This window comes from Convolutriloba macropyga, chromosome 14 (assembly GCF_964194025.1).
Source record: "Convolutriloba macropyga chromosome 14, txConMacr16.3, whole genome shotgun sequence".
NCBI classification, from domain to species: domain Eukaryota; kingdom Metazoa; phylum Xenacoelomorpha; order Acoela; family Convolutidae; genus Convolutriloba; species Convolutriloba macropyga.
In genome coordinates, this window is record NC_134481.1 from 46,782,624 (window position 1) to 46,803,853 (window position 21,230).

The window sequence follows — 21,230 nt, forward strand, 5'->3', positions numbered from 1 at the left end:
ACTGAGCGCCTCTAGCAACAGGGGTCGGCCCAGATTCAACCAAGACAAATTATATGTCAGCCAATAATAGAGTCCGACCGTTATTATTGTCCCAGTGTCCATCCAAGACCTTTTTTTGTCAACATATATAATCAACCCTGACACTTGAAATCGACCCAAAATATTATCATACTCAATATGGACCGAACACGGTCTTTATGTACGCAATTTTGGTTGGCAACAAATAAGTTTTCATCTAAATCAACATCTCAATTATAGATGTGGGCTTTAATAATGTGACCGCACAGTGAACTGAAACTTGGTACACCTTCATTAGAAACATTCTATTAAATCTTTTTAAATCTTGCCGAGATCTTCACTTGCTACTTGCAATGAAAATATCATGATTTGTACGAACTTGCAAGATCTTTGCATGGGTATCAACAAACAAGATCTTGGCAAGATAACCAAGAAAGAATAAACATGCGCTGCATTGATTAAACAAAATATGCAAACTAAAAATTAATTCCAGTTGGGTATATTTAACACATTATGAAATCTGATCCTTCGATTAACATGTCAAAACTTCCGTAAATTTCATCCCGGTTGATTTCGTGTATTTCGGCATAACCATCAACATTACAGAACGATATAAACAAACGTTCATATTTACTCTGTGCATTGAAATAATACAGGCCGCCTAGATCTCTGAATGTCTGAGGAACGTCAATTTTCCCAGATATAAGACCATTTTTCTCAACGACGAGAACTTTCATTGAAATTTTGAGAAGTGCAAAAAGTTGGTCAGTTTCGTCAACGTAACAAAGTTGTGAAATGTCTTGGCAAATTAGGCTTCTATGCTCTCTATGAGAAAGTTCCCATTTAGGCATGAACAGATAGTCATAGCATCGAATTATTGTACCTGAAATAAAAAGGATCTAATATAACTGTGAATTTTGGACCTTCAGTTTTAGACCTCGACTTATAAAAAGACTCACAAGATCTCGGGGTCTCGGAAGAAGGGTGGGGGGGGGGGGGGAGGACTGAACGTCAAGTCTTAATCAGTACTGATTCAGTGAAATTGCATGTGTAGGATCCATACTTTACCAGAGCTCTGATCATATCACTTTTTAGACTTGACTCGTCTTAAATCACGTTTCTAGTCTTGACATGTCTTCACAAGTCTTAAGACTTGAGATAAGACGTGATCAGTACTGATTTGTCAATTCAAGACGTGCATTTTGACTGGAGAAGTAGAAATCAAGACTCGAAACTCGTTCCGGGAGCTTTATTGACTAAAATTAGACACAGTTCAGTTTCCTTCTTGAAGTCGGGGAAAAGTCGTTTCATGGGTTTTTTGTTTGTCTTTTCATAAGTTTGGTTGTTTCATAAGTCGAGGTCTGCAAAGTTTGTTTGGCACTGAAAGATTTTGCAAACTTACGAAGAACTGTTCTTACCCGAGGAAAGACTTGATGTCCCACTGAAATAAAAAAATAGTTTTAATTTCAAAAAAAAGTGTTTGGTTTTTAATACTTTCAACAAAAAAGTGTCCGTTTTTCAAATCGCGTATTTTTGCGAAATATCCAAATGAAATATTTTTCGTTCTCACATGTATGATAAAACTTTAATCATTCCGTGCAATAGCTTCTATGACTTTTTAAGTTATTCTAATTTAAACCCACTTTTAAAAATTGTTAAAAGTTTTAACGACAGTATTCCGTTTTTGTGACAGTCCGTACCTTATAACGATTCCAGCTCTGCATCCAGTTGCACTCTGAACAAAGTCGATGTTTCCCAAGTTAATGCCTCTTTTGAACTCTCCCGACTTTATATCGAACAGAAAGATGTGGCTTCGTCGACCAATCAGAACGTTGCTTTGTTCAATTCCGACGCATGAAATATCTCTCGTTTTAATACATGCTGTTGGTAGATCTAATTTGTATTTCGCAATTTTATGTGATTCGTCGTTTATACTTGTGATAAAGAAGTTTTCAGTCCAAGTGTCGAATAATAGGAAACTGTTTGTAAAGCTTGAAAGAAATTTCGGCCTGAAAAATATCAAAGTGAATTTAACCGAGTAAAATAGTTCCACGCGCCAAAAAATTATACGTGCGGGGGCTGCAACGCCAGGACCATCCCAAAGCCAGGAGCAGCTTTTTGGGCTACCATGGGCTTCCGCAGGAGGGATTTGTTTCCTCAAAGTACTTCCATTGCAGCCCATTATCCCGATCTTACGTTAGGACTCACATGTTTCCTCTAATATTTGATAGTCCTAATCTAGTCAAATAGGCCCAAAAATATATTATTGGTTTTGTGGAATTTAAGTCTATATCTTTATATCATTACAAATTGAAAAACGAGAAGATGGGAAAATTTTAAAAAAAATCTCTTTAAAGTTATTAGCTCACTATTTGCCGGAAAAAAGTATTCAAACAAAGCCAAGTAATGGTTATATTGAGCACTAGGAGATCCATCTTCAGTTCAGCCAAAACATATACAAATTGGCTTGCAAAACATTCTTGTTTTTTTTACGAAATACTTGTTTGGTTGATATTTCGCACTTTTATGAAAACAAAAGCACAAAGCCTAAAATATGAATTTGTTTTCAAAACTACGAAAAACTCGATTTGAGCAATTGGGGCCTTCTAAAATAAATTTTTCGATGTAATTGATTTATTTTTTCTATGTTTATGATATACGAAGAAATTAATAATTTAAGCTCACTATAAGTTTATTCTTTTCGCACATCCTCATTGTGTAATTATATTAACAACAGTTTTCGGATAAGTTTTTTTAGTACCATCCCTAATTGAGAAATTTTCGGTTTTTTTTAAAAAAAATAGTCGGTATCGTTGTTTTCTCGCCAAAAACGACATTTTTTTTGTTTTTTGTCGGTATCGTCGTTTTTGATCGGTGTTTAGCACACGAAAGATTCGGTGTCGTCGTTTTTAAACGCAAGGAAGATTCGGTGTTGTCGTTTTTAAACGCAAGAGAGATTCGATATCGTTATTTTTGAACGTAAGAGAGATTCGGTATTGTCATTTTTAACCATCAATATTACAGAACAATGAAAAACAAACGTTCATATTTGCTGCGTACATTGAAACAATAGAGACCGGCTAAATCTCTGAATTTCTGAGATACCTCATTTTTTCCAGATATAAGACCAAATTTCTCAACGACAAAATTGTGATTGAAATCTGGAGTAGTGCAAAAAGTTGGTCAATTTTGTGAACATAACAAAGCTGTGAAATGTCTTGGCAAATTCGGCTTCTATGCTCTCTATCAGTAGGTTCCCATTTAGGCCCGAACAGGTAGTCATAGCATCGAATTATTGTACCTAAAACAAAAGTTTTGATCTATAAGTAAATTTTGTAACACGAGGTTTAGGCCTCTAGACTTAGATAAAAAATCAGAAGTTTTTTTTTGGGGGGGGGGGGTTGGAGGTTTTATTAACGGAAGTCAAACACATCTTCATACTTGAAGTCGGGGAAAATTCTTTTCAAGGGTCGATTAATTGTCTTTCCGCGGTCTTACTGTTTGTCTTATTGTAAGTCGAGATCTCAAGAGTTTGTGAGATTTTGGAAGAATTTGCAACTTTACGGAAGAACTGCTGCTACCCGAGGAAGGACTTGATATCCCACTGAAACAAAAAAGAATGGTTTTAACTTCAAAGCAGTGTTTGTTCGTGTTTTTGAACGATTTCCAACAGAAAGTGTCCGTTATTCCATATCGCTTTTTACGGCAAGCCACATCGTCCCCTTTTTTGAGTAAATTTACGATCCTCGTGTTCTGCGACCTAAATTCTCCTCCTTTTTGTGGAAATACTTTAGTTTTTCTACTTTTTATTGTAAAATTTAATTATTTTCTGTAGTTGCTTCAATAATTCTTTATCTTCTAATTGAAGCGTCATCCTAATCTAAACATCTTGAAGTTAATTCGTTTAAAAATGAAAATGTTTTCACGACTATCCCGTTTGTGTGACAGTCCGTACCTTATAACGATTCCAGCTTGGCATCCGGTTGTACTTTGAACGAAATTCATTATTCCCAATTTAAAGCTTCTTTTGAACTCTCCGGAGCTAATATCGAACAGAAAGAAGTGGCTTCGTCGACCAATCAAAAAGTTGCTCTGCTCAATTCCGACACATGAAATATCTCTCGTTTTAATACATACTGTTGCTAGATTTAACTTTGATTTCGCAGTTGTAAGTGATTCGTCGTTTAATCTTGTGATAAAAAATTTTCCAGTGAAATTGTCTAATAGTAGAAAACTGTTTGTGAAGCTTGACAGAAATTTTGGCCTGAAAAAATCAGCTTGAAAATAACCGAGTAAAATAGTTCCACGTGCCAAAAAATTATAAGTGCGGGGGCTGCAACGCCAGGACCATCCCAAAGCCAGGAGCAGCTTTTTGGGCTACCATGGGCTTCCGAGGGATTTGTTTCCCAAACACTACTTCCATTGCAGCTCATTATCCCGATCTTCCGTTAGGCATCGCATGTTTCCTCTAAAATTTGATAGTCCTAATCAAGTCAAATTGTCAATATATTATTGTTTTTTTTGGAATTTAAGTCTATATCTTTATATCATTACAAATTGAAAAACGAGAAGATGGGAAAATGGAAAAAAAACTCCTTAAAGTTATTAGCTCACCATTTGCCGGAAAAAATTACTCAAACAAAGCCAATTAATGGAAAATTGAGCACTAGGATTTCATTTTTCAGTTCAGCCAAAACATTAAAATTGGCTTGCAAAACATTCTTATTCTTTTACGAAATACTTGTTTGGTTGGTATTTCGCACTTTTATGAAAACAAAAGCACAAAGCCAATACAAGAGTTTTATTTTCAAAATTACGAAAAACTTGATGTGAGCAACTGGGGCCTTTTGAAGAAATTGTGCGATATAATTGATTTATTTTCTTCTTTGTTTATGATATATGATGAAAATAATAGTTTAAGCTCACTATAGGTTTATTTTGTTCGCACATCTTCGTTAACAAGAGTTTTGGAATGAGTTTTTTTGTACCTTCCCTAATTGAAAATGTTTTGTTTTTAAAAATAGAAAAATAGTTGATATCGTCGTTTTTTTTTCTAGCCGAAATTTCATTGATGTTTTTGTCGGTATCGTCGTTTTTGTTCGGTGTTTAACATAAGAAAGATTCGATGTTGTCATTTTTAAACGCAACGATGATTTGGTATCGTCAATTTTAAACGCAAGGAAGATTCGGTATCGTCGTTTTGAACGTAAGAGGGATTTGGTATTGTTTAGAGAAACACCAGAAGTTTTTAAACTCCGGGTCTGAAAAGCAGACTAGTCCAGCAGATCGAACAACAAAAACGATCAGCAATGGGGTTTTTGAAATGCAACCAACCTTCAAAACTGAGCTTGCAAACTACAGGAAAGTTTGTCAAAACTCAGTGAAAGCGAATTAATCACAGAAATCTCATCAATGTTCAACAATTTTGTTACATTTTTGAATTCAAAATTAATCAAGAAATCTATACTCGTTCATTTTTTATGAATATGTTTAAAAAAGTTCCATAGAAATTTCATACTCTTTCAAAATTACTTTTTAAGAAAAACGTTTAAAATTCCTGCAAAAAACCGTATCATAGCGTTCGACCACATTTTATACAGAAAACGCAAATTTTCCATAAAAACCGACAATTTACATCTGAAACCTGTTATACCGACGATCTCTTACGTTTAAATACCGATCATACAGAATCTTTCTTGCTTTCAAAACCAACCATACCGAATCTTTCTTACGTTGGAAGCCGACAATACCGAACAAACCGAAGCTTTCTTACGTTTGAAACCAAAGATACATATCGAAGACTTCTTTTGTTCGGTCTTCTCAATTAAAATTTTCATTCGGATTGTACAGGCGCTCCGAGTAAATTCGTGACTCCAGGTATAGTGTTGTCTTTCTACTGGGTTTTGTACTTTTGATATTCCGGCAGGCCATTTCATGCCTTCATCTTTGGCCCTCACTGTCCTCAAGCTTTAACAGAGCTGTTAAACAACTGTCTCTGACATTAAAGATTTAACATCAAAATTAGTTCTTTTTCATTGCTAAATCGTTTTCAATTGGTAGAAAGTCAAAAGAGGTGAACAGGAAATTGTGACACCTTTAAACGAACCAATCTGCAACCGTCTTATTCCCGCTTTACTCCTTAGAATTTGACCTTCGCTAAGACATTTTCCCGTTCTCTCATCTTATCATCAAACTTGAACCATTAGAAAATCGATCTTTTTGAAAAACAAACAATAAAAATGTTTCCAACTAAATGATCTGTAAAATTAAGAGCCGCTCCTTCCCCGAACAAAAATATTATCAGCCACCGCAAAAATACGGGTATGTTAAGCAATAGCTTGTCAATTTTCAGGTAATCAATTAATAGTATTTTTGACAACAGCTAAATTGCGGCGGGGCGTCAGTACAATTTGGACTATTTTTGTTTTATTTTATTGCATTTTATTGCATTATTGTCCCTAGATTTAAATTTGAAGGAATTTGTTGTGTTTTTGTAAGATATTTTCACACAAACTTTTAGCATTTTATATTTTGAAAGGGATTGAATGTTTCTTGAGAGCGTTAAATCTTAGAGGAAGGCTGCTCAAGTCAGTTTTGGCAGTGTGCTAGGAGAAGATTGTGATGATATTCTGAGAAGGCAAAATAAACAATGTTCTGAGAATATGAGGCAATGTTCTGAGAAGGCCGTTCAATATTTTCATCTTAGAGAGTTGCGAGTGATAGGTATCATTAGAAAGCCCGTCCAGCGTAAAAAAAAACAGAATTAAAAAGATCCTTTGCATTCTGTTTTTTTTCTCCGCGGAGTATTGGAGGTTTCAAGTTTTGGAAGCTTTTTGCTAAGTTCAGTTGTGTTTGTTCACATTTGCAAGTATTTTATCCCAAAGTTTTGTCAGTTTTGCTTAAAAATATGTTAAAATTGTTAACAATAGTGTTATTGCATTCAGCAATAAAGACAGAGGGAAATGTTGCTGAACTGTTCATCTAAATTTTTGGCTGATATTTGGGCTAAAATTGAAAAAAAAATTCAGCCGTTTTTCTTCAATAAGGCGCCAATTATGCTTCTATAGCACACTGTGTTCAAAATTGCCCGATATGCGAAACTAAAACTTGCAGATACAATCTTTCAAAACGCCTAAGGGGGCTAGTTTTTGTTCCGCTCACCATGAGAGTACTCTGGATTTAAAAATGTGGCAGTTTTTTCCTCTAATATAGCTCGAAAAAATTACAAACTAACCAAATTCTTCATTTCTAATTGATGTTAAATTTTTTCGTCAAACTGTATATTTCAGAAATAAAGAGAAAATTTCAAAGGATCTGCGGCAATATCAGGTCTAGTGTTAGAAAAATCGTGGAGATTTAGAATATGAAAGTTAGCCGAACTGTATATTGGGCTTTATTTTTCTTTTAATTTTCCGGATTTTTTGTTCGTTCATGTTAATTACTGGAATTTTTTAGACTGGACGGATTTCAAATTATTGCTCAATGATTGAGAAGTCTCCTTTACGTGCAATTGAGGCCCAATGAACATATATAACGTATTCAGTTATTAAAATGCCTTGTTCTTGAGGCTTGAACACTGTTTGCGTAATTTTGTTTCTGAAACTTTCAGCGGCACTTTTTTATTTTTTGCCGTCATTTGACTTAGTCTCAATAATGACAGGTTCAAGTGGAGTCCTATGGACCTACAGTTAAAGCTACTTAAAGTTTTTCTATGAAAACTATTCGTTTTTGTCTTTTAAAAATTTTTGTTTTTAAAGAAGAGGATTTTTAACTTTTGCCTTTTTTTCTTTCTGTCAAGTTGTTTTTTTTCCACTGAGAGGTTGTTTTTTCTCTCCATTGAAGAAAATTAGTAGTTACTTTTTTTCTATGGTAAAGGAAATGGTTTTTATTTTATTGTTCAATTTCTTTTGGTTTTCGGCTGCTTCCCCATTTTGAGAATCTTTTTTATTGCTTGTCACAATATGAAATTGATGACAGGTCCCAGATCACTCAAAACTGCCGTAAAAAATCACAATTAGACATATTTAATGCTCCTATATAAAAATTATTGTTTTGGACAGTTTCAACTCCATTTTTGCGCAAAACCTGTATGAATTTTTTGTTTATGGCTCTGTTTAACGTTTTTCTTGAATGATGTTCTGTAGAAAGTTACAGATATCAATGACTTCTCATGGATCTTACAAAAAGTTTTTTAAACGTTTCTATACATAGGTAACAATTATTTTTACTTGGAATGTATATGTTTGAAAAGTATCAGTAACTTTTTGAAACTTGCACTTTTAACCTTATTTTTGTCAACTTGTAGCTAAGTCTCATTACCAACAAATAATTTTTTTGTAGAAAAAAATATAAAAATTATTTTAAATAACCCTTTTACGGTTAATTTAGTGATTTTCTAGTTTTGGCTCTACTAATAAAATACTTGTGAATTGGGAATATTTGCCGATAATTGAGTTTATTTTTGGTGTCGTTTAACATTCAGAACCCAGGTCACGATATAATCTAGATAATGAAAATTTGCAGTGGATTCCCCTGGAGTTGTAAAGGGACTTGTTTCCTGATTGCACTGGTTTTCACGACTGTGATATCAATTGTTGTTCAAAACATTCCTTTTTTTTAATTTTGCTGTTTTTGTTCTTTTTCTCTACTTGCTATCTAGTCTCATTAGAGACATGTCCCATATCTATTTGATTGAATTACAATTTAATTTATTCAGTTTGTGATTTTTGTGTTATTATTTTGAGCTTGTTAAAGGCTTTTTTGACGTTTAATTTTGGTTGTAATTAAAATTTTTTTCTGTTATCTGGTTTTTTCTGAAATGGGAAAAACATTGATATATAAGCAACTACTGTCAAATATTATAATACAAAAAATGTTTTTGTATACGAAGCTGAAATCAGCTTCAAACATGAGCCAATTTACTCAAAAGATTGAAAGACTTCGTTTTTGAGACAATGAGTTGCACATTTGAATACAGTTGAACATTAAAAGATAAACGAATGACGTTTAACAGATAAAACAAAATTTTTGAATCTTTGGCTGAGTACGTTACTGAAACATTTTTTTTCGAACAAGAACCAAATAGCATTCCAACAGTTTATATCGAAGCCGGTGTCAGAACTCTAGGAGATCTACTGCATAACGACTTAAAGGGAAGTGATGAGGTTTTCACTCAAGTGGAGGAGCCAAACGACACATTGAGTTTTGTGAACGATCGAAGGGGTTGCTACACTTCAAAAACGGACAATTCGGTGAGCTCGTTTTTTAAGATAACAAGAGAAACCGTCAAATAAGAGGAGCGTACTCCAATTAAAATTCAAACTAAACCGATCTATGAAGGAGGGGACTCTTCATTTATAGGAGGGAGCATTCTAAAGAGAGTGAGACTTTTACAAATTGACAAAAATGCAGAGTTTTTCCCGCTCAACAACTAACGAAAAGATCCGCGTTTTGAATCAATATCCAGAGCAGAAGCTTGATGTTGTTGTTATACATGACGGCACAAATTTACTACTCAAACACAAAAATAAAGAATTGGAACTTGTCAAATCAGACGAAGAAATGATAAAAATTGTTCAAATCAACAGTTTCGACCAAAAGTAATACTTATCTCCACCAATACGTAATATTCATGATACAGAAACTCACGAAAAATTTCAATGCAATGTACCAAGAACTTGCTAATCAGAAATCTAACTGTTTCATTGCAGTATTGAGTAAAAAACTACTTAATGAATCCCATTTCGAAGAGCTCTTTCTTGACGATATGCATTTCAACATCTCGAAGGGGCTAAATATATTAATTGATATCATATTGAGCGCAGTAAGACCTCTCGCTAAAGTGAGCAAATGCGCATTTGATAAAAATGATTAAAAAATTAACCGGGGATATAAAAACAGTGTGTCAAACAACAACTATGATTACTTTTACAGCCCGTCTTGTTTCAATGAAGTGAATTATTGTAACATTCTATATCAAACTGCTAATGATTAGCCATCATCATCAATGTCTGTGCTGCAACTTCTTGTTTATTAAGATGAATGAAAGGTAATTTTATTTTAATTTTTTCAAAGTTGTTGAAAAATATCTTTTTGCTTGAAACGAAGTTCTCCGTTCTTCAAAATAGACAACGATATTGAAACTAAAATCTCGTTACCTATCCAATTTTTAGTTAAACTTCTTTTGATCTTTCTAATTTTGATGGGGGTGATAGAGAAACAAACCCGGGCACAAATAGTTATCGCATTGAGGGATTTAGGAAATTTTTCAAAACAATACGATAAGAATTTGAAATTTATACATCTCAATTGCCAACGCCTTCAAAGGAAGTGAATGTCGTTGAAACAACTTCTCAGTGACTTCAATGAAATCACGATAATGGGTCTAAGTGAGACTTAGCTTGATAAAACAATTGATCTCAATCTATGGAGCACAGATAGCACTAAATTTGTCGTTTTTCGTCATTATCGCAACGTGACAGGAAATAGAAAGAACAAAGGCGAGGGAGCTATGCCGGTCATTCCATAGGCGTTTAATCCCAGAGAAAGAAATGACCTTCGGGCAATCAGCAACCTCTTTGATGGCCTGTGGGTAGAATATGAAGTTCCCCCTAATACAGAAAGCAGGCAGAAAACATTAATCAACGTCTCTTATGGTCCTAGTAAATCTACAACATAAACAGATTTCTGAAAGAATGGAAGAAATAGCTTTAGATTGACCATGCTGTGACCAAGAACAAATCGATTATGTTAACAGGAGATTTCAACAAAAGTTACTTGCATCCTCTTGTAAGAAATAAACTGGATACATTTCTAACTCCATACAATATAAATGTTTTAAACAGCGGTGATGCAACCAAAACAACAAATAACAGTGACAGTTTAATCGATTGTTATTTTGGAGATTCCATTGTAGAGCGTATTTTTTCTTTCAATGGCGATTCGAGTCTCAAAACTGATCATAAAGCAGTTTTTCTAGTACTAAATAACAAATTATTCTACAAAACCAAGACTCCAATGAAAACAATTTATGATAAGAGTAGCTATGCAGCCAAGCAATTTCAACAACTTTTAGAAGAAATTAATTGGATACCTTTCTATAGTCGTGATGTCGCAGAAGGCATGTTAAAAGAATTTGTTTTGAATGTTTCAACGTAATCCAAAATTGCGTCCCACATAAAAAGTGTTCATCAAGAACAACAAAAATCCGATAAAATACACAGCAGATGATACCATCCGGAAAATATTTGATGAAAGAACAGCTGAGCAAGATAAATGGCAAGTTATCAATAGCGTAAGATTTTCCGGGAAATCAGAATGCTCAGTGAATTCTCTTAGAAAAAGATTTTGGGTTCTTTTAACACAGCCAAAGCAAATGGCAAAATTTTTGAACTCCAAGTTTTTAAAGCTGGGTGATAATTTTTCTTCAACACCAATAAGTCCCTCTAAAGACATTTATCATAAAACTTCTAAGTCATTTTTCTTTTCGTATTATAGCCGCTTTTGAGTGTATAAATTTATTTAAATCATTAAGCCCACGGAGAGCCCCAGGTCCTAGCAGCGAAATAGCTTGGGCTTTGAAGAATGGGAAAACTCAACTTGATAAGCCGCTAACATTTTTAATCAACAGATTTATCTACGAAAAGAGATTCCCCAATAAATTAAAACGAGCTATTGTTACACCACTCTACAAAAAAGGGAGTCCAGAAAACCCAGAAAACTACAGGCCAATTTCTGTAACGGAAGCATTATCCAAAGTACTCGAACCATGTTTAAATAAAGAAATAGAGGAATATATATATATATATATATATATATATATATATATACATATATATATATATATACCTATTGAAAAACTTGACAACGAATTACAGTTTGACTTCAGAAAAAGAACCTCAACTACTGAAGCATTGATAAATAGTACGGAAAAAATTCGAATGGAAATAAACGACAAGAAAATAGTTCCTACGGCTTCGTTACATCTCTCCAAATTTGTTGACTCTATCAGCTATGAAAATCTATTTTCAAAGCTAAGTCATCTCGGGTTTAGTGAAAAAGCATTTCTTCTAATTGATAGCTTCACCCAGGGCCGAATACAGAAAACAATCGTAAACAACTTTAACAACGTTGAATGAGATTGGATTCCCCTTTATAAAGGTATTCCTCAGGGAGACTGTTTTAGGACAGCTTTTGTTCAATTCATACATAAACGATATCAAACACATAAATACATCCGAATATGAGCTTTTACAATATGCAGATGACACAGTCATTCTGTGTTGTGATCACAGTATGCAAAAAGCGCCGAAAAGACTAGGAAACGTAACCTTTGAGGTCTCTAAATACTTTGGTCAACACAAATTGAACTTAAATGCTAAAAAACGGATTTTCAGTTTTTTGTCGCAAACATCAAAACATCAAAACGAAGCAGTCAATCAAAGTTCAAAACGAAACTATTCAAGCTAAAACATCATTGAAATATCTGGGAGTGTTTTAAGACCAAAATCTTGGTTTTCAATAAGAGGTCAAAAGGATTTTGATGAAAATGGCCTGTGGAATCAAAACCATATCGGCCATTAAAAAGGGTTTGACAATAAAAACGAGAATTAAACTTTTGAATGCTTTAGTTCTTAGTCACCTCCATTATTCGGCTACTTTACTTAGCGGTATATCAAAAAACTTGATAATGTCTTTAGAAAAACAACTAAGTTGGGCTGTTAAAACATGCTGCGACAGATGCAAATATGATACCTCGGCAGATTTGAAACTTTAACATCAGATACTCCCATTTAGTTTCTTTCTAAAATCTAAAATCATAGTTTATTTTAAAAAAAAATAAATCAATACCAGATTGCTTCATAAAGAAAACTAGATTTTCTAAACTCTCAGATTATAAAACAAAAACGTACTGGTTTGTGGTACTCTGTGCGGTGCAACTGCCAAATTTTCCAGAACTCAATTTTTCGTAATTTTTGTGATTTATGGAACAATGCAATACTTAACTCAAATCTCAAATGCAACAATACCAGTGTGAAGGCTTTCAAGAAACGACTAAAAGCCCATTTTCTATCTGAATTTAGAAAGGATTCAAAATAGATAGCGTACGGTAAACTTCCATGGTAGGAGTTTAGATTTTAACGCTGACATATTTTTGATGGATTTCTCTTGTCCTAAGTATGACGTAACTTTAACTGATAAGCTATCTTTGATAAATATTAACATATACTACTATGTCAATTTGCTAATTGAGTGTTCTTTTTTTAACGGAAGACATTTATTGTTGACAGGTAGAACAAAACTTAATCACGTGAAATATTGTTGTTCAATACGTCAACAAGACACCTACCTCAAAGAGTGTTTTTCCTTCTTGTCAATTTGGAACACTTCATAAATAATATTCCCATTAGTGTCAAATATATGCAATCCGGTTGTTGAACTGCTGGCCACAATTGAAAAATCCACCGTTCCACCTTGGGTTGCTGTATGGAGAACATTTCGATGTTGAAGATTGAGGTGTGACTTCCTTAGTTGCATAGATCCCAGTACTGAACCTTCTAAAGTCTTTTTTTAAGGACTACCCCAACCCCCCTTGACAGCTCTCAAAAAACTTGAAACATCTTGCCAAGAATTTGAAAACCAGTTTTTTTGGTAAATCTTAAAAAGATCCTAATAAGGTTTTCTTTATCAAGGTAACTAACAAAAAATTTTGACAGCACTTGAAAAAAGCTGGTTAAAAATTGATAGCATTTATTTTTTCTTTTTGCTCGTTGATATTTTGTTATGTTCAGAAAACTTAAAATTTCGGCTTTCAGGACTTTTAGAACTGAATTTGAGGTGGATGAACAGCGATTTCTGATGTCATACACCTGAAAGTCTGTTGTTTATACATGAAGAGGAAGAATAGATAATAAAAAATTGTGCTGCTGGTTTTCACAAGTTACATAAGCGCGGTTACAAACCAGCACCTCAACCTGAGCCATTTTTGGGAGGCAGAACACGTAAATGGATTTCTTCAACTCTCAGTGGTAACTGCCGACTGTCAGTGTATGGCTTTCGAAGGTAGAAATTGTAGTCGTTCACGGATTTAGAGGACAAATTGAGGCAGAACTTGTGTTTGACATTAGTCTCAATCGGCCTGAAAGAAAAGTATATGGGTATATTAGGCTATACTGTTTTTGATGTTTCGAGACCGGTAGGTAGTTTCAAAGTTGCCTATGTCCAGACTTTCGTGCGTTCAAACTTGACTATGTCCACACTATCGTGCATTCAAAGATACCTATGCACAGACTTTCGTGCGTTCATTCGTGTTTCCAGACCGTGTAATTTTGAACGCACGACACCCCCCTTGTGCGTTCATTTTGGTCTGAACATATCGACTTTCGGTCTGGCACCTCAACCTGAGTAGAGAGTGCAATCATTAGTAGTGAGTATTGAAAAAGGGCAGTCTAAACAACTTTCAAATGTACGTGTTTTCTGTTTTCGATTTCAGTCAAATTTGAACTATTATTGAACCGGTGAGTTGATGGATAGTTGAGTTATCGGACAGTCTGATAAAGAAATTTTGTTGGTTTAGTTTTATTAACGGACAAAAAAATCACCTACGTCTGTAAGTTTAAAAGCATTGATTGATTTGCTAGCAACCAACACAAAAAGCTTTGGTATTTTTATCCCAAACCAACGATGTAGTTTCTCTATTCGAATGTAATTCAGCTGAACTATCTCGTTGAGAGAAATGAAAAAAGATTCAATTTATCCAAAAAAATCAAAAAAAATAAATTATTTCAGAAAACAGCTAAGCAAACTAATCAGCAATTATATGATTTCAAAAATCTTACACTTCTAGTTTGTTCGCAAAAATTTCACAGCCAAACAGATGACAGTACTGTAACTACAAAGACTACAAAAAAATTTGAATTGCAAATTGCGGTTTGTATAAAAAACTTTGCCAAATGAATAAGCTAAGAGTAGATCTACTAGTGCGCACACTGTCAAACAAAGAGTGGAAAATAATTGCAACTTTTGTCAAATAAATGAAATCATTTGGATAATCTTATCACGCCAATGTTGTTCACAAAAATGATTCAGCAAATTTCTCATGTCCTAAATTGTTCTATACAAATTCCGAAAATATTGGCAGACAGTTTTTAAATACTGATATAAAAATAGTGAGATACAAATAACCTTAAAATTATATTAATTGCTAACCGCTGAAAACATGATGCGAGTTTTTAAAGATGTGCTTTTGTTATTTGTATAAGTTTAACCAAAACTCATAGGAACGGTGATACGTTTTTCGAACATTGAAATATAGCCGCAACTTCGCAATTTGTCAGTCAATCTCAAACCTAAAAATAAAACGGCAAAATAGAACAATAGGATGACATGCAGCGGTTTTGTGTTTAGGAGGCAGAATATTTTTGGAGTACAATCTGACAAAGACGCAAGAAGAAAATTTTTTGAAGCTATATTCTAAATCAACTGCAGCAACTTAATTATTAAAAACAATTCTGTTTTCAGATTTAGGTTTTGTTAGAAATTCGCTTCAAACTACAGTTTGCTAGAATTATTGGAATTAACGTTTAACTTACCAGTTTAATCAGAAAAGAGGAAATTCGTTCAAATCACAAAAATTATATAAATGTATCGTCAAGAAATTCTGCTTAGAATCAATATTATGTTCAAATTGATGAATCTAGATAGCCAATTTTAGAGTGAGATTATTTGATGTAAAATCGACTAAGCATGTATTGATTGATTATGATACCAACGGAAAGGTGAACGAATTCCTTGAAAAGTGTAAATGCATACAGTTTCTGGCATTCTTTGGGAATGGTTTCTGGGAAAATTGTAGAAGCATGCAGTATCGGGCAGCTGGTATTTCCTCACTAGAAATGATGTTGTTTTGATTAGAATTACATCTTGACTTTTTCGCACTAATAAAGGGTACATGTACAGCTGACTTTTGAGCCCTTTTCATCCCTAAATTCGAACTATCGTCTTGATCTTTAATTCAGATATCTCCTATAAATGCCTAAATTCTATTGTAAAATATCATTTTGCTATTCTCTCATTTTTGAGAAATTTATTCTTTTTTTAGTTAAAAACGCTTCGAATTCCGCCTGCAAAATTTCATAACCCAAGAAGTTGCAAACTTCTAAAATACAGTAGAAGAAATTTGGAGCCATTTCCGTTAAGACAGTAGTAAACGAAAATATCATTGTATTAAACTGAGACAAATTAAATATAGGTCTGTTAGTAATTGGTTTGTGACGACTTGCTCTGTTCATTCATCACAATTCGTTAGTTAAATCACTTGATATAACGAAAATTTTGATGTGAACCTGGTAAAAAGACATTACGATCGTTCCCAAGGTGACCTGTAAAATACGTTAATAGGTAGTTTTCACAACAGTCAAACGCAGCACTATTTCAACTCTACTTCAACTATAATACATTACTTAATCATATCAAATATTACATCTCATGTGTCTGATTGAGGTATTGAAGTAAACAAATAATTTGTTTATTGCCTGCCTCGTCATATATCTTTTCTCCCGGTTCACATAGTACAAAGCTATTTTTGAGCTTTTTTGGTTCACATGGTAGTCTGCGAAAAATAATGTGTCATAATTTTAGCCAAAGTTGAAAAGTTTGAGATTTTCAACGAATATAGGTTTATTTTAACAACAAATTTTTCTCATTTTCATAACAATTGACCTACTTTTTCAGTTCTTCGTCTATGGTAATTGAGTTTTAAAAAAGATGAAACTTATGCCTGGTAACAAACTGGAAAAACATTGCAACAAATCAACAGACAGTACCAAAATTTAAAAAAAAAACATTTGGATCCTTGAATTGTCGGATATCAGTATTAAAAAGTTGCCCAAAATAAGTTTGTATGGACCAACATGACAGCGACAGACTTTAATATATGACGGAAACGTCGGGATAAATATATACATTGACACAGATGGTGTTTTTAAAACCCAATAAAGGACCAATTTTTAGCACCGGATATATATATCATAAAAGTGTTTTTCTCGGATTGATAAATGTCAAATTTCCTACATTGTTTTCTCAACATATTTGTACTTCTCAGATTCCGTAAACAGGGCAGCGAACAGGAAATATCCGCGGATGGGACCAAATTGTATTAAAATTTTAGTTGCATTAAAAATCCAGACCTTCAAGACAAAAATTGTCTCGAAAATGACGCAAAGCATGGATTACTATACAATTGCAGAAGCGAGGGCGGGGGGTAGTTGGCGCGCGGAAGGGTTCGGTGGGGGAAAGGTCAAATATTTTGGCTTTGCTAAAAAATGAAAAAAAGAATGAACTCTCAAACTGACCTGATTACGTTGTGAGCTTCTGCCAAGAGAAATTCGTATGATTTATACATGACTCCGATTCGTCAATTGTTTTTCAAATGCTTGTCAAGTAGTTTATATTTGACGTTTCAAATACCATTCATGGCCAATAAAAGCATAATTTATTTATGATCTCTTGTTCACGATCAAGTTTGGTTGTACGGATGACAATAAAATAATTTTTTATTATCTCATTACAGGTCAAAGTTTATTTTAGGGAGGAATTAGAAAAATGTATTTATGAGAATTTCGAACAATTTCTTAAGAAATGGGGCCGTAGTTTTTTATCTCGATATTTTTTAATGTTTTCTTATGAAAGGTATTATTATTGCTGACAGAAAGCCTGAGTGTATTTTAGCTCCGAATTTAAAGTAATGAAAATTGTGTATTTTGCCCACATATTGTTAAAAAAACTACATTCGCTTATTTATATATTTTGTTGTTTCAATTTTGAACGATCGAAATAGTTATCAAAGAAATTTTGAGCGTTATCATTAAAAAGCCCATGTACAACAAACTGTTTCCTCTGAAGGTCGTTTTGCATTTTGTCAATTTTGAGGGGTTTTGATATTATGAGCGTTATAATGGCTAAATCTGCGCCGATACAGGACGTTGTAGTTGAAATATCAACATTTTTCAATTAAAATTTGGATTTTGGATTCAAAAAGCTGACTAACATGCCGAGTGTAGTATATTTGAAGTCGAGAGTTTTTAATTTTGTTTCTTCGGAGATTTTTTGTGTTTGTATGTTTTGTTTTCGAATTATAAAATTCCAATATTGTTCATTGGGTCTTGCCTATTATTGTACCTTTCTCAGCAATTTTATCCAAAGAGATGGGAAATTTTTCTGAGTTTTGCTTTTGTGGTGAAAATTGTGTCATTTTTTTATTAATAGTGGCTATGATATGGCCTAATTACACTCATTTATCATCGTAAAAAATCAATGGACGTTCTCTGATCCACATAGGTAAATATTTATAGAAAAATATTGCCAGGTAATAGGTTGCAAAAGAAATTCTCAAATTGACTATAGTTCTCCGCCATGGAAATTCTTAAAATATTTTGAATTTGAGTCCATCAGTTTTAAGGTTATCAAAAGTCCAAAACTGCCTCTGTGACGAATACATAATGCTAATCCCTTTTTCAAAACATATGAAACATAAAAGCTTTGTATACCTTTTTATTCACAGTTTACAGAAAACGATTTAAATTATCTATAAATTTAAATTCAGAATAATAATGCATGGTTGATACAATAATCAATCTTTGGCCATGACTTTTTTCAGCAGAAACTTATTTCCAACTCAAAAAGCGTCAAAGTTGACTCGTTTGCCAAATTGTCTAGGTTAAAGTGTGGTCACAACCGAGGTTGTTTTCCGTTCTTCGTGATGCCAATCCCTTGGTAATTGAAAACAAGTCAACTAAATACTTATTGTTCACAAAATTGATTCAACAAATTTCTCGTTTCCTAAGTTGTTCTATACAAATTCAAAAATTTGACACACAGTTCTTGTAATTCAAAAACTCACAAATAAAGTTAAAATTGCACTAATCGCTAGCCGCTGAAAACACGCTCCGAATTTTCAAAGAAGTGCCTCTAAATAAAATCATCCGAAACTCAAAGGAACAGTGATATTTTTTTAGAACATTGATAAATTATGTTAGCTATGTCGCCACAACTTCTAATTTTTAAATCAATTTCAAACCTAAAAATCAAACACCAAGAGAGAATAATAGGATTCCATGCAGCAGTTTTGTGTTTTAGGAGGCAGAGTACAAACTGACAAGGACGCAAAAAGACAATTATTTGAAGCTTTATTCTAAGACAACTGCTTCAAGTTAATTATTCAAAAATGATTTCGTTTTAATTAAGAATTTGGTTTTGATAGAAATTCCATTCAAACTACAGTATTGAATTTAGTTAAAATTATCAGAAAGAAAGTTTAATTTACCAGTTTAATCAGAAAAGAGGAAAATGATTCAAGATACAAAATTTTTATAAATGTATCGTCAAGGAATTAAATGTATCGTCTTAGAATCAATATTCGGTTCAATTAAATTAATCCAAATATCATATAATATCATATTTGATTGAGATGATTTGGTGTAAAATCTACCCATGTATTGAATTATTATGATACCAACGAAACGGTGAACGAATTCCTTGAAAAGTGTAAATGCAAACTATTTATGGCATACCTTGGGAATGATTTCTGAGAAAATTATAGAAGCATACAATATTGGTTAACCCTTCTGGCCCCACCATAAATGATGGCGCTGTGATTATAATTATATCTTGACTTTTTCGCACTGATAATGGGTATATATACAGCTGATTTTTGAGCCCATTTTCATTCCTAAATTAGAGTCATCATCTTGATCTATTATTCAGATCTTTCCTATAAATCTTTAAATTATAAAGTAAATTATCATTTTGCTAATGAAAAAACGTTTCTCATTCGGCCTGCGAAGTTCCATTACCCAATAGGCTACAAACTTCTAAAACGCAGTTGCAGGAATTTGGAGATTGTTCTGGTGAGACAGTAATTAATGAAAATATTACAGTATTGAACTGAGACAAATTGAATAAAGCTCTAATAGTAAATGGTTTGTGACGACTTGCTCTGTTTATTCACCACAATGCATAATTAACTCACTCGTTATAACAAAAGTTTTGCAGTAAAGATATAGTTGCGAATCTGGTAAAAAGACATTACGATCGTTCCCGAGGTGACCTGTAAAATTTTTTCATAGGTAGTTTTCACAATAATCAAATGCAGCACAGTGAGTGTTCAACTCTACTTCAACTATAATACATTATTTAATCATATCAAATACAGCTCTTACAGCTCTTGTTTCTGATTGAGATATTGAAGTAAACAAATAATTTGTTTATTGCCAACCTCGTCATATATCCTTTCTCCCAATTTTTCTCCTGGCTCAGCCGGAGCAAAGCTATTTCTTGGGCATTTTTGGTTGGCATTGTTATCTACGATAAATATTTTGTCATAAGCTTAGCAAAAATCAAATTTTTTGAATTTTTCAACTAATATAGATGAATTTTAACAAATATAATTTATCATTTGCAAAACAGTTCGTCTACTTTTTTCAGTTCTTTGATTATGGTAACTGAATTTTAAAAAATTAAAACTTATGCTTTGTAAGAAAATAGAAAAACATTGCAAAAAAATTAAATATTTTAATTAAAAATTATAAAAAATTACAGTACCAAATTTTCAAAACATCTCAACCTTGAAATGTCGGAACAGAATAAAGAAGTTGCCCAAAATAAGTCTGTATTGACATGACAGCGACAGACTTTAATATATGACGGAAACGTCGGGATATAAATATATGCATTGACACAGATGGTGTTTTTAAAACCCAAGAAAAGACCAATTTTTAGCACCGGATATATACCATAAAAGTGTTTTTCTCGAATTAATAAACATCAAATTTCCTACATTGTTTTCTCAACATATTTGTACTTCTCGGATTCCCTAAGCAGGGTAACGAACAAGAAATATCCGAGGATGGGACCAAAATGTATTAAAATTTTAGTTGCATTAAAAATTCAGACTTTCAAGACAAAAACCGTCTTGAAGATGACGTACAGCATGAATTACTATACATTTGCAGAAGTGAGGGCGGGGGGGGGGGTAGTTGGCGCGCTGAAGGATTCGGCGTGGGAAAGGTTAAATATTTTGGATTTGCTTAAAAAAATGATAAAGAATAAACTCTCAAACTGACCTGATTATGTTGTGGGCTTCGGCCAACAGATATTCATATGATTTATACATGACTCTGATTCGTCAATTGTTCTTCAAATGCTTGTCAAGTAGT

General features: G+C 33.3%; 1 protein-coding gene across 3 annotated transcripts; it reads right to left on the reverse strand.

Annotated features, from left to right (window-relative positions):
- Positions 1–488: 488 nt before the first annotated feature.
- LOC142353103 (uncharacterized) lies at positions 489–21,230 on the reverse strand. 3 transcript variants are annotated; one of them, XM_075405305.1, is made up of 6 exons: positions 21,138–21,230; positions 13,992–14,155; positions 13,367–13,499; positions 1,719–2,027; positions 1,437–1,459; positions 489–901 (listed from the first exon to the last, which is right to left on the reverse strand). In XM_075405305.1, exons 1-6 carry the CDS (start codon positions 21,185–21,187, stop codon positions 522–524), a joined length of 1,059 nt encoding a protein of 352 aa, XP_075261420.1. In that variant the 5' UTR covers positions 21,188–21,230; the 3' UTR covers positions 489–521. The 3 variants fall into 3 exon arrangements, with proteins under 3 accessions (XP_075261420.1, XP_075261421.1, XP_075261422.1); XM_075405306.1 differs by lacking the exon at positions 21,138–21,230 and adding an exon at positions 17,370–17,473; XM_075405307.1 differs by having other exon boundaries at positions 790–901; positions 1,421–1,459.

Bases quoted from the DNA above. Each gene is read 5' to 3' on its own strand.
- LOC142353103 (XM_075405305.1), bottom strand. From the start codon at position 21,187: ATGTATAAATCATATGAATATCTGTTGGCCGAAGCCCACAACATAATC. The intron at 13,500-13,991 runs GTTGAGGTGCTG...TTCTCCATACAG, and splicing joins GCCTCCCAAAAATGGCTCAG to CAACCCAAGGTGGAACGGTG. The intron at 1,460-1,718 runs GTACGGACTGTC...TTTTTATTTCAG, and splicing joins AGAGCTGGAATCGTTATAAG to TGGGACATCAAGTCTTTCCT.